Source organism: Muntiacus reevesi, chromosome 18, assembly GCF_963930625.1.
Source record: "Muntiacus reevesi chromosome 18, mMunRee1.1, whole genome shotgun sequence".
NCBI lineage: Eukaryota > Metazoa > Chordata > Mammalia > Artiodactyla > Cervidae > Muntiacus > Muntiacus reevesi.
In genome coordinates, this window is record NC_089266.1 from 7,502,836 (window position 1) to 7,514,895 (window position 12,060).

Here is a 12,060-nt window from a genome sequence, read left to right on the forward strand (position 1 = left end):
CAGGTCTTGCCCATATTTGTGTCCATGCAGACTCTGGTCCACAGGTGTGAGGAAACGTTGATCAGGCAACCAGGTGATGTCTGACCGGGGTTTCTAGCACCTGGGACCGGGGCGTCCTCCCTGCAGGTGGGAAATCCCCTGGAGTCCTGCCAGCTGGAGGCAGGAGATCTTGTGGACCTTGATACGTTGGTTGCAGAGTCTCAAGGAGGCCATGGTGGCTACCCCGTGTACTTGTTCCTTTGTTTATTTACTTAGTTATTTTGGCGGCACTGGGTCTTAGTTGCGGGGATCTTTGTTGCGTGTGGCATGTGAACTCTTGGTCGCCGGGATGGATGTGGGATCTAGTTCCCTGACCAGGGATAGAACCCGGACCCCTGCATTGGGAGCCTGGAGTCTTACCCTCTGGACCACCGGGGAAGTCCCTCCTGTTTCCTTTTTTTTCTGTCTCCAGGTTCCTGAATGCCCTACCACGTCACTCCAGATTGCTCCTTCCTCCTTACACCCATTGCACTGTACACTAGCTGGAGCTGGAATCAGAGGTCCCCACAGTCCTCTCACGCACGCCAGCATAGCCCCCTTCCCCCGCCCCTGACTCCCCACCCCACTCCCCACCATCACCACGAAGCAAGAGGCGCTGCAGTGACTGTTCCGCTGGGCTGGGGCAGGGCTCGCCCTTCCTACCTCCTCCTGTTCCCACCAGAGGGGCCCTTCGTTTGCTCTCCCAGCATCCTGTCTGCCCAGCATCTGCCATCCACCCTCTCCCCGGGCTAGCCCCTCTCTCTTGCAGGCACACGCAAGTCACCTCATCTTAAAACGGCTTCTCTTGGGCCTGTGTTCACCACAGCTGACCCGCTCCTCCCTTCCGCCCTGCTCTGAGCTCTGGAGCTTGCCACCTGCTCTTAGACTCCGGGCTTTACCCCCATGGTGCTAATGAGATGCCCCGTGGGAGGCCAGGAGCCCTCGAGGCAAACGCTGGCTTCCTCCCGAGCCCACCCTGACCTGTGACTCTCACTGCGGGCTCGGTGGGGCGGCGGCCTCCAGGAACAGGAGTGTCTGTGTAGGTGTGTCTAGGGGCCCGGGAGGGCGGGGGTGAGGTAAGAGGCTCCCTCCTGCCCCAGGGGTGGCCCTTCTCCAGGCTCTGTCCTCACCCTCTGCTCTCCTCTTTGATCCTACTTCTGGAAGAGTCCCTGTACCTGGGCGACAGCCTTTACCTTCGTGAGGTCCCGGGGGCTGCGTCTTAGTCTTGGCTCTCTCCTTCCGGTTTGGAGCACCCTACTGGTTAACCGACAGACTCCGCTCTCTCCACTGAAGGACTTGGGGTGTTCTCCCCAGGACAGGGCTAATGCCAGGGTCACCTCTCCCCTCTCCCAAGCGGCTCTACTTCATTTCCTAATTCACATGGTTACCCACGCCCTGGGAATTCCACAGGTGTCTGTCACTCTCCACTCCGTCAAACCACCCTCCATTTTCCCCGGGGTGGGGGGTCATTTTCATTGTGTAGCCACATCTTTGTCACTCATACCTGTCTCTTCCCGAGTCCCTTTGGAGGTCACTGTGGGCCATCTACATGGAGGAGTCTGGGAGGTGACTTGTCCTTCAGAGAAGAGCTTTCTGAGCCCCAGGATAGCAGAACTTATGAGCTGACCATTCAGGTGGGGGGCCAGGGTGGGGGTCGCCACCTCCTGTGGGCCTAGTTGGTGATTTTCCTCCTCTTTGCTTGGGAGACCTTCAGTGTCCCCCTCCCAACAGAACCCACAGGTGCAGTAGGGAGCCTAGGGAGGCCAGGGGAATGTGGTTGGGGGTTGAGTCCTGGCCCTCTGTGAGGTCCTCCCGCCGCACGCCTCTCTCCAAAACTGGCCTTGAACTGGCGGGCCCAACGCGCCCGGCCCTGTGGCACAGTTTCAGCGCAGGCCCAGCCTCCCAGGCAGTCTCTGCCAGTCCAGGCTTAATCTTTAGCCACACAGCAGGCACAGGGGACTCTCAGGCCCCTCACTGAGCTCCCAGCCTGAGCTTAGACTCTGGGTAGCTGGGCTCCAAGGCCGTCAAGCTCAGTGGCCCATCCTGGTGCCCCTCAGGGTGGGGCCCGCAGGGACAGATGAGCTGGGCACCCCTCTGACCTGGTGACCTTGTAGCCAGGTGCAGACAGGTCAGAGGCCATTTGCTGACCCTGTGGATTTGAGTAGGGTAAGAAAAGATGGGAGAGAGGGGGCTTGAATGCCCGTTCCACTGTACCAGCCCTGCCTCTTGGGCCTCTGTGGTCCTTATTCCCAGGGTCTCAGCCCCAGGGGAGCTGGGGACTGGAGGAGCAGATAAGAATGAGAAAGGCCAGGCCTCTCCCACCTCTCTCCAGGCCTTTCCTCCAGTCCCTCATCCGGTATCCCCTCCCCCTCCCCCCTCACCTGGCTCACACCTGCCACACATCCCACTCAGCTTCAGCGGGCATCAGGGCCCCCCTCCCTCTTTGATTACCCCACCCAGACCCACAGGATCAGCAAAGGGCAGCATGGGGCTTTCCTCAAAGGCCCCCCCAGGACAGAATGCTCTGCACCCCTGAGAGCATCAGGAAGCACCCTGGGCCCAGTGACCATGACCCCGCTAGTGTTTACTGTCTGCGGTCACATTTTGTCGAAGCGACTTGGCTGTTTTTCTACCTTTTGTCGATCTGCTCAGCTGGCTCCGTCATTCGTTCATTCATCTGTGCGTTCATTCCTTCAGTGCTTCGGAAGCTGGGGCCTGTCCTTGATGCTGCAGATATAGGAATGCTTCAGGTTATCAGCCTGCAGGGGTCTACAGGCCCATGGGCTCCTGAGAATGAAAACTCTCAAGAGGTGGGGTCTGTATGCCACCCTGCCGCAGCCCTCAACTCCCTGTCCATGGTTCACTTTAGGCAAGTTGGAGGGAATCGGATGCCCCTAGGGTTGGGGACAGGGCTTGGTGCGCAGCGTGGGGGCAGGGACGAGCCACTGACAGAGCTGGTGGGTGGCTGGGTGAGGGGTGGAGAAAGATTGGCATCCTCTCAGCCTCAACTTAATTCCCTGGGCAAACAGCAGCACTGGGAGCACTGCCGGCAATCCACTGCGGCTTCAAAGGGCCTCAGGGGCCGTGGGCGGTGTGGGCCGTGGGCAAGGCGCCAGGCTTCCCCACTTCCTGGAGCGCTTGCATTCCTGGGAGCTCAGCGAGCTGCTTCCTTCCAGGGAAAAGAGGGGCTAGGTGTCAGACCCCGCGGTCCTGCCCTCAGAGTGGCATCTGGGGGCTGGAGTGGGGGACAGCCAGACCTGTAACCCAGCCTCCTGGCTTGGTGAACGTGTACCCTGCCGCTCCCTGCCCTGCTGGACCGTCCGGTTGGCTTCTGGGGGACAGTACCCTCCAGCTGGTCCCTGCCCGCCCGTGACACAGGGAAAGTTCAGGCCCCAGCAAGCCAGTCACGATGCCTCCGACCTGTCCCCACCCGGGAGCCTCGGAGTGGGCTGGACACAGGGGCCCGAGGAAGAAGGTGACCCCCCGGGGCTTCCAGGTACCTCCTTGGCTGACACTGGCCTGTGCAGGCCCTGCCTGGGTGGCCTCCCAAAGCCCCCTCCCCGGTGCCAATGCCTTCCCTCCCTGTGACCTGTGTTTTCCTCTTCAGCACACAAGAATGTGTCAGCAGGACCCGGGGCCACTCTGCCACCCATTGTTAAAGCAGGCTTCTCTCCACATCCCCACCTCTGGCAGGCCCAGGCCTGCCCCGCGGGGCCAGCCCCCTGTCCCCTGCCGGGAGTCCAAATACACCTGTTTACCTTTGGGCCTCAGCCAGGGATGGGGACGGAAGCTCGCCTGACTCCTGACCACCGGCCCCCACCGGCCCCCACCGGCCCTCCCAGGCCTCCCTTCCCACCCTCCACTCACTCTTCCTTCTGCAGGTCTGGGTGCCCAGAGCACCTGGGTGGGGAAGACGTGATGGGCAGGAGCTGGGCCCAGCTCTGCAGGAGGCCTGACCCATTTGCTCCAGGACAGCCTGGGACCCCATCCCGGGGGGACCCCTCCAGACATCCTGAGAGTCTCGGGAGCCAGGAGTGGCCAGTCCTGTGGAATGGGATGTGCTCTGGACAGATGGGGGAGGACCCCCAAAGCCTGAGTTCCTGCCCTTTCCCCCTTCATCACTTTCCTGGCTTGGGGATCCATGGGGAAGAGAGGATGGGGAAAAGGTGGCAAGTTAGGAGACAAGGGTGGCCTCTTGCTTTGAGAAGGGACTGTTTCTAACACCTGAGAATGAAGTGACCTGGGGCCTTCTTACCTTAAAAGTGGGGATCAGGGCTTCTCTGGTGGCTCAGGGGTACAGAATCTGCCTGCCAAGGCAGGAGACATGGGTTCAACGCCTGATTCAGGAGGAGTCCACCTGCCAAAGAGCAGTTGAAGCCGTGTGCCACGACAACTGAGCCTGTGTTCCAGAGCCCGGGAGCTGCAACTACTGATGCCCGTGTGCCTAGAGCCCGTGGTCCACAACAAGAGAAGCCACTGTAAAGAGAAGCCCGTGCACCACAGCTGGAGAGTAGCCCCTGCTCGCCACAGCCGGAGAAAGCCCATGCAACAACCAAGACCCAGCACAGCCAAAAATAAGCAGACATCAAAGGAAATGAGAAATCTGCTCGGAGACTTGGGTCATGGGCTCAAAGCCACACAGCTCAGAAGAGAAAGGACAACTCAGTGGGACGTGGGGTCCTGGATTCAGATGCTGGAACGGAGAGGAGCATTATCGGGCCAACAAGATGAGATTACTAAGTCAGTGTTTCCTGATTGTGACGATGGTACTAGGGTTATCATGAAAGCGTGTGCTTGTTCTAAGGAAATACACACTAAAGTATTTAGTAATAATGGAGCCTCCTGTCTGCAACTTAGTGAATGGTGCAAAATATATTTTGATTGGGATTACATTGAACCTACAAATAAATCCGAAGTAAATGAACGCCATTTTTATGTTTTTAATTTAAAAAACATTTTTATTTATTTGCCTGCACCTGGTCTATCTGTGGCATGTGGGATCAACTTCCCTGACCAGGGATGAACCTAGGCCCCCTGCTTTGGGAGCACGGAGTCATAGCCACTGGACCACCAGGGAAGTCTCTGAACATCTTTTTCACAAAGCCACCCAGCCGAGGGTCAGAGCAGGAATGAAAAGGAGGGACAGGATCTGATACCCACGCTTCCCACCCTTCACTCCCTCCTCCCCTCATCACTGCAAGGAAGTGTTTGGCCGACTTCACAGCCCCCCTCTCAGCTTTGGCTGCTCCTAGAAAGTGTCTTTGGACCCTTAGAAGTATTGATGCCTGCCACCCCACCCTGCACCCTGCCCCCAGCCCGCCAGAGACACTAGTCCCAGACACGGGGATTTTCAACTCCTGGTGGTTCTTCCTGGCAACCAGAGGCTCCTTCAGCCTTTCCTCACCTGCACCCTGACCTTGCCCCACTTCCCCCAGGATGGGCCCAGGCAGAGGGTGAGGAGGGGGGACAGTGACATGCCCCCTCTGTCAATCCAGGGTGTACCCCTTTGGCGGGGGCTGGAGGCTGATCCTGGGGACCAGTGGAGAGCCTGGAGCCCCCGTGTTCCCCCAGTGCTGGGGAACACGGGGAGGAAGGCTGGTGGGTGGTGGGGAGAGGGAGGGAGCCACTGCTGGGGGTGCAGGTTGTCTCAGGCTGGGGCAGCCTCCTCAGCGAGCTGTGGGAAGAAAGTAGGCTGGTTTCTGAGCTCAGCAAGGCCCCAGCCCGCTGGCCTCTTAGTGTGCGCGCCCTTCTGAAATATTTGGAATAATTAGCAAGTGAAAGCAGCAAGTTAATCGGGGAATGCCAGGTTGGCCAGGAGCCAGCCTCGAGTGCAGGGAAAGAAAGGGGCTTCGGGAGAAAGGGGTCCGTGGAGGCTGGGCAGGATTGTGTGGGACAGTGCCTGTGTTTGCGCCTGTGTGTGTGTGTGTGTGTGTGTGTGTGTGTGTGTGCGCGCGCGCACACACACTCACGCGTGCTGGGGGAAGGGGCCGTGCACCATGGGGGAGTGCTGGCAGGGCTAGGTGGGGGTCGGGGATGGGAAGTGATGAGTTCCAGGCAAAGTTGGGGCGAGGGGGTTGACAGGTGCCTGAGTGTCACCCACTTTCTGTGCCTCAGTTTCCCCATCAGAGCTCTGGGAGGCTGGTTCCCCGTGGGCTGGAACCTGGCGGTGGGAGAGTAGGGTCTAGGTACCCTGTCCTTACTCTTCCCTGGTGGCCTTCCTCACCCCCAGTCTGAGCTGGAGGGAAGGTGCTGGGTGGGGTGATTGCACCCCAGGGTGGGAACTAGGGGCCCTGGGGCTGGGGCCCTCTGACCTCACACCCTGTCCCTCCAGAAAGGGACCGAGGAAGGGAGGAGCTGGAGACAGGCCCAGGCAAGGACCGCAGGCGAGCCCGGGCAGGCCCTCGTGGTGGGGGAGCTGGGGGACGTGAACCGAGCCCTGGGCAAGCTGGGCCTTTGTGAGTCCCCAGGGCCAGGAAGAGGGCTGCGCCTCCTTTGCTGCCTGCCCCCTGGGGACTATAGGTGCTGTCTCCCCACTGCATAGTAGAGGTGCTACGGCTGGCTGCAGGGGACCCCCCCACCCACCCAGGGCTGCCTCTCAGTCCTTGTCTCTGGGGACACAGAGGTCATGGGGAGAGCATCAGCTGGTACTCTGCAGGCCTTTGGTGTACCCCCCCCACCGTCTTCCTCCCAGCCATTCCCCCTTGGCAGTGAAACCCCCCCAAAAAAACTTCATTCTCCTCCAAACAAATTTGCAAGCAAGTCCATTATAAAATTTTTAAAAGCTTTATTTTTAAAAATGTTTTACTGTAAATAACTTTTCATGAAAAAGTTAAGTTGCCCCACAGGGCAGGGGGATGGGTGTGGGACACAGCTCGTGTGGAGCAAAGCACTCCCCTGCACACGCACAGGCAGGGGGCGCGGGGCGATCCCCCCCGCTTCCTGGTCCCAGTGGTTCTAGCAAGCACCGCGTCCCTCCCGGTTAAGCCTCAGCTATAGCTACACTCACTACATTAGTCTTTCTGTCCCCCCTTCCCTCTGCAGCTTGGCTGCTCCTTTCCCCAACCCCGCAGAAACCCAACTCCCCGCTGCTCGCAGCCTCAAGTTGGGCTCAAAGATTAGGGATTTATACCTCTAGAGATGGGGCCAGAAGGCCCCAGAGGCCTTAGAAAATCTCCTGGCTCCACCCAGCACCCCGACCTCGGTTCAGTCTCCTCTCTCTGCCCCCCTTCCCCAGCTCCGCCCCACGTACTGCCGGCCCCGGCACCAGGGAAGCTCTGCCGGGAGAGGCCTCTAGGGGGTTAATTTGCAGTCATCTAATTAGCATTTGTTGTACCTGGGAACTTTCTCTGGATAGAGACCTGGGGAGGAGAGCCGGAGAGGGAGAAGTCTTGAAGCTAAGATGCTCTGGGACGGACCCTGTACTGTGGTTTCCAGCTTGGACAGGGACCCTCCAAGCTGCAGCTCTGAAAGTGCAGGGGCCCGAGTGTGTCCCTGGGGCCGGGAAGAAGTGGATCAATGAAACACTGTGTGTATGGGGGGTTGGGGAGGGGAGGCAGCAATTCTGGTCCTAGGTCCCAGTTCTCAGCCTCCTGGGCTGGAATCTGAGGATGGCCCAGGCTGGGGGCCCTTTCCTCATGGGGTCAGCCTTGGGAGACCTGGCCCAGCCCCTGCCTGGGCAGTAGGGTGTCCATAGGCCTGCACTGGGGGGCAGTCTGGGCCCAGACGTGGGCGCTGTCCGGAGGGGGCGGGGCAGGGCCTGGTTTCTTACAAGAAGGCACCCACGCTGGCCCAGTCATGCAGGTCGGCGGCCAGGGTGGCATCTCCGGCCTCAAAGAGGGGCTCCGGGGGGAGGCAGCTACTGCCGCTCTCGTCCCAAGGGTGTTGCAGGAAGGACGTGGCCAGGAAGGTCTCGTCGAAGTCCAGGCTGTCGGCAGCCTGCTCCACTGAAGCCCCCCAGGTGGCCGGGCAGTCGATGTGGCGGCCGTGGACGGTGAGGTCCACGTCCCCATGTGAGGCGGGGCTCAGCGGCGGGCTCAGCTCCAGGGCCTCCAGCGAGCTCAGCTCCCCGCCCAGAGTGCCGGTGTCGAAGATGGCCTCCCAGTCAAAGTTGCCCTTGAGGGGTTCCAACTCGCCCTGCTCCTCCTGGGTGAGCAGCAGGGTGCTGGGGGGCCGAGGGACCTTGGCCACCCGCTTGGGCAGCGGCTGTTTGCGCTTATGCCCGAGCCTGCCCTCGCCCGCCTCCCCGGTGGCCTCCTCGAATTCCCGAAGCAGCTGTTGGGCCTCGGTGTTCACGGTCAGCGGCCCGGCCCATGGGGCGGCGCTGGGCTCCTGCGCGGCCTGGCGGGCGAAGGCTGGGTGGATGTGGACCGGGGGCAGCCGCCGCTTCTTGAAGGCCCCGCTCAGCAGCCGCTCCGCATACTGGGGGTCGATGCGCCAGAAGCCCCCTTTGCCGGGCTCGTCCTTCTCCCGAGGCACCTTGATGAAGCACTTGTTCAGGGACAAGTTGTGGCGGATGGAATTCTGGACACAGGGAGAGAGGAGAGGAGGGCGGGTGAGTGGGCAGGGTCGTGGATGGGGGGCATCCAGTGCCAGTCCCCCCACCAGCTTCTCTCCGATGGGGGCCGCTGGGAGGGATGGAGGGCGGCAGAGGCGCTGCTCCGACCGGGAGGCTCTGGGACACCAGCCACGGGGCGCGGGGAGCCGGGAGTGCTGTCGGGGGCTTTTGTTCCCTGTTGCCAGGATATCTGCCTGCTCAGTCATCCGAGCCCTGAGCCGCAGGATGGCTCTCAGTGCCACCCTGTCCTGCCCTCCCTCCCCTCCCCTGCCGCCTGCAGCCTCTGGCCAAAGGCCTCGGCTCCCCCAGGGCCTGGACGGCCATCTCTCTCTGCCTGGGCCTGGCTGGCCTTCTCTGTTTGTGAAGTGAGTGAGTGGGTGTGAGTGTGTGTATATGTGTGTGTGTGGGGGGGGTGGAATCTGATGATTTTCCTTGTTTGTAGAGCCGGCCGCTGGCCTGGGCCCTCACCTCCCACCCCCAACACCCCCCTCCTCCCACTCCAGGCTCTGAGGCCTCGGTTGATTATTACCCGGCCAAGAGGGCCAAGAGCATAGCGCTCATTCCTGGGGCCTCTCAGGCTTGGGGTAGGGTGGCGGGGGGTCTCTGCTTTCTCACCAAGGTTACAAATGGTACTGCCCCCCGGGTCAGAGCCTAAGCAAATGTGAACAGCTTGGAACTGCGATCCTGTGGCCTGCGCCACAGGGAGTGATCCGCGCATCCTGGGTCTGTCTCCACGAGGCAGATGATCGAAGATGCTGATGGTCAAAGATGCTCAGGGCAAGGTGTGCCCAGCCTCCAATCACTACCCTGCTTTGTTCATGCCTGGGTGCACAGTCCCAACCACGCTGGGGAACAAGGGTCTGGGGCTTGGACGGTGGGGCCGGCAGGTGGGTTAGTGTCCCCAGGCAAGACTGGGATGTTTACACGGCGGCCTGGGCCCCTTGGCTGCTCTGCGCCAGGTTCTGGAGGCTTGGAACATGAAGCCGTGTGGGAGGCACAGCCCCTGTGGAAAGCACCTGGCTCAGGTAATTGTCCCCCCAGGGAGGCTGATGAGAAGGGCGGGGGTGAGGAGTGGTGGCAGGAAACTGGGGAGGGTTTGGGGTGGGGGCTGGGACAATGGCTTTAGGAAGGCCCCACAGCCCTTCCACAGGGACACAGCTGTCTTTCAAACCCCAGAGCACAGCCCCTCTCCCCTCCCCGTCCTCCTCCAGCCAACTGAAACCAGGCAGGATGTAGAGCCTGCTTCCGATTCCAGTCCGGCCCTGACAAACTGGCCTGGAGCAGGGTCGTGTCTAGGAATTCTAGGACTTGAGACAAAAATGTGTCCCTCAGTCCATCAACCTCCCTCTAGGGGGCCAGCGTCCACGCATAGTTCAGCCCTGGTCTTTGGACTGGGCCTGCTGGATGAGGGACAAATTCTTTCCACTTGAACCTCAAATCCAACACCCCTAAAGCCCTCTAAACATCAGCCCTCCTTCCTCTCTGAAGTCAGAGTGGGGGCAGTTCCAAGCACTGGGCTCCCTAGAGGTCCTTCCTCGACGGCCTTCCTCCCTCAAGCCCTGGCTTGACGGCGCCTGCGGATCCAGCACGCGAGAGCGTGGGCCGGGCTGGAGGGCCTCCCCTACCTGCCAGGTGGGATCAGCGTGGCGGAAGTAGCAGAAGTTGTCCGTGATCCACTTGTAGATGGCCGACAGGGTAATCTTGGTGGCCTTGCTGGCCTGCATGGCCATGCAGATGAGAGTGGCGTACGAGTAGGGCGGCTTCACGTGCGGGTTGGTGGCGTAGTCCACATCGTCGGGAGGCGGGGCCTGCAGCCCCGGGGGCGCGCTCCGCGACGTGCACGACGATGTGGGCTTGCCCGGCGTGTGCGGCTGACCCAGGCAGGCGGGGTCAGCCGCCAGGGGAGACCCCGGCGCGGCCGAGCCTGGCACCTGGTGGTAGCCGTGGGGGTCGGTGCCCCCCGAGGGCAGGGCGGGAGCCTTGGCGTTGAGAATAGAGAATTCCTGCAGCCACTGCAGGCTGGTCAGACTGTCATCCAGAGCGTCGGGCTCCTCCAGGCCGCCCTCCGGCCCGGGCTCCTCCGCCGCCCCTGCCCCCGAGAGGCGTAGCCAGCTCTCCGCCATATCTGCGGGGACTCTCCGAGGGGGCGGTCAACATCCACAAGCCGAGCCCAGGGTGGCCGACCGAGCTCTCTGGCCCGCTGACGCCCGCGGCTCGAGTTACACAGCCTCCCGGAAGAGCGCTTCCATCCCGCGACCCGGGGGGTCGCTGCCTCCGAATTGAATGAGGTGCCTGCGGGGACCACAGGGGGAACTGAGCCCTCTTCCCCCACCCCCGAAGAGAGAGTGTGCGCAAGGAGTGGGGAAGGGCTCCTCTAAAATCGTCCCCGCAGCTGGGGAGGATCTTTTACTGCCTTGGTCTGGGAAACAGAAGCTGTGCCCGGGGGGTCCAACCTCCGCAGGGTCCGCCTGGCTCTTTTCCTCTTTGATGTTTTAGAGGAGACTTAATTAGCCAAACGAGGGAAGAGTGTAAGGGACATCGGAGGACATTCTCTTCTCCCCTAGAGTGGGAAATCAACCGCTCTCCCTTCCCTCCATAACAAATGGAAACGGGGCGAGGAGCCCAGGAGGGCAGTATCTTTAAAAAGGGCTATTAGGATGAGGGAGCAAGGGGAAGGAAGGAAGGAAACAGGATAGAGAGTAATAGGGGCGCGGGAAGTGAGTGTCCCCCAAACTTCTCTGATGTCAGTCTCCCGGGCCCGCCACTTCCGTCGGGGAAGGATGGGAGAGCAGCCTGCTACCGACGCCCTCCCTTTCCGCGGCCGGCAGACCACCCCGTCCCTTACCTGGCTCAGAGCGCAGCACGGGCCAAAGGAATGTTCTGGAAGAAGTTCCTCCCACCCCCTGCGGCTCTCTGACCCCCCCACCCCCAGCTCAAGGGCCCAGCCAGCTGTCCTTGTCGCCCCCACGCCCGACGGCGCCTCTCTGAACGCCAGAGGCCGGGGGACCGGCATTAAGTAGCAGCTCCGAAGGCTTCTCCTGCTGCCATGGCGACGCTCCGCCCCTATAAACAGCTTCCGCTCCTGCCATTGGTCAGCGTGTCTCCAAGGGGACCGCGGGTTCTTAACACTCTCTCTGGCGGTAACTCTCTTCGAACTCCCTCCTCCTGCCGCCTTCTCCCGCGCCACGCAGCCCCCTACCCGCCACCGAGTCCCGGCTCCAGACATTCCCGCGCAAGGGCCCCGCGCAGGGTTCGGAGAGGCGCGCGGCTCGGCGCTCCATCCGAGGCTCCGGGGGCGCCGGGTGAGCCGTCCCCTGCGGGAACCTCACTCCCGCCCTACCCCCTCCACCGCCACACCTTCCCGTTTGGGCTGCTCCGAGGTGTAGACGGCTCCTGGGACGCAGCCTGGGGCGCGGAGGCCAAGGCTGGGAGCGGCTTAGACTCGGGGACCGCGTGCTTGGGGTTTTCCTTTCCTCTCTGGGCTGTGA

The 12,060-nt window shown here is 61.5% G+C and overlaps 1 protein-coding gene across 1 annotated transcript; it reads right to left on the reverse strand.

Annotated features, from left to right (window-relative positions):
* Positions 1-7,119: 7,119 nt before the first annotated feature.
* FOXJ1 (forkhead box J1) lies at positions 7,120-11,463 on the reverse strand. Its single transcript, XM_065910285.1, has 3 exons — positions 11,418-11,463; positions 10,198-10,864; positions 7,120-8,538 (listed from the first exon to the last, which is right to left on the reverse strand). The coding sequence occupies exons 2-3, from the start codon at positions 10,693-10,695 to the stop codon at positions 7,783-7,785; spliced, it is 1,254 nt and encodes a 417-aa protein (XP_065766357.1). The 5' UTR covers positions 10,696-10,864; positions 11,418-11,463; the 3' UTR covers positions 7,120-7,782.
* Positions 11,464-12,060: the final 597 nt, after the last annotated feature.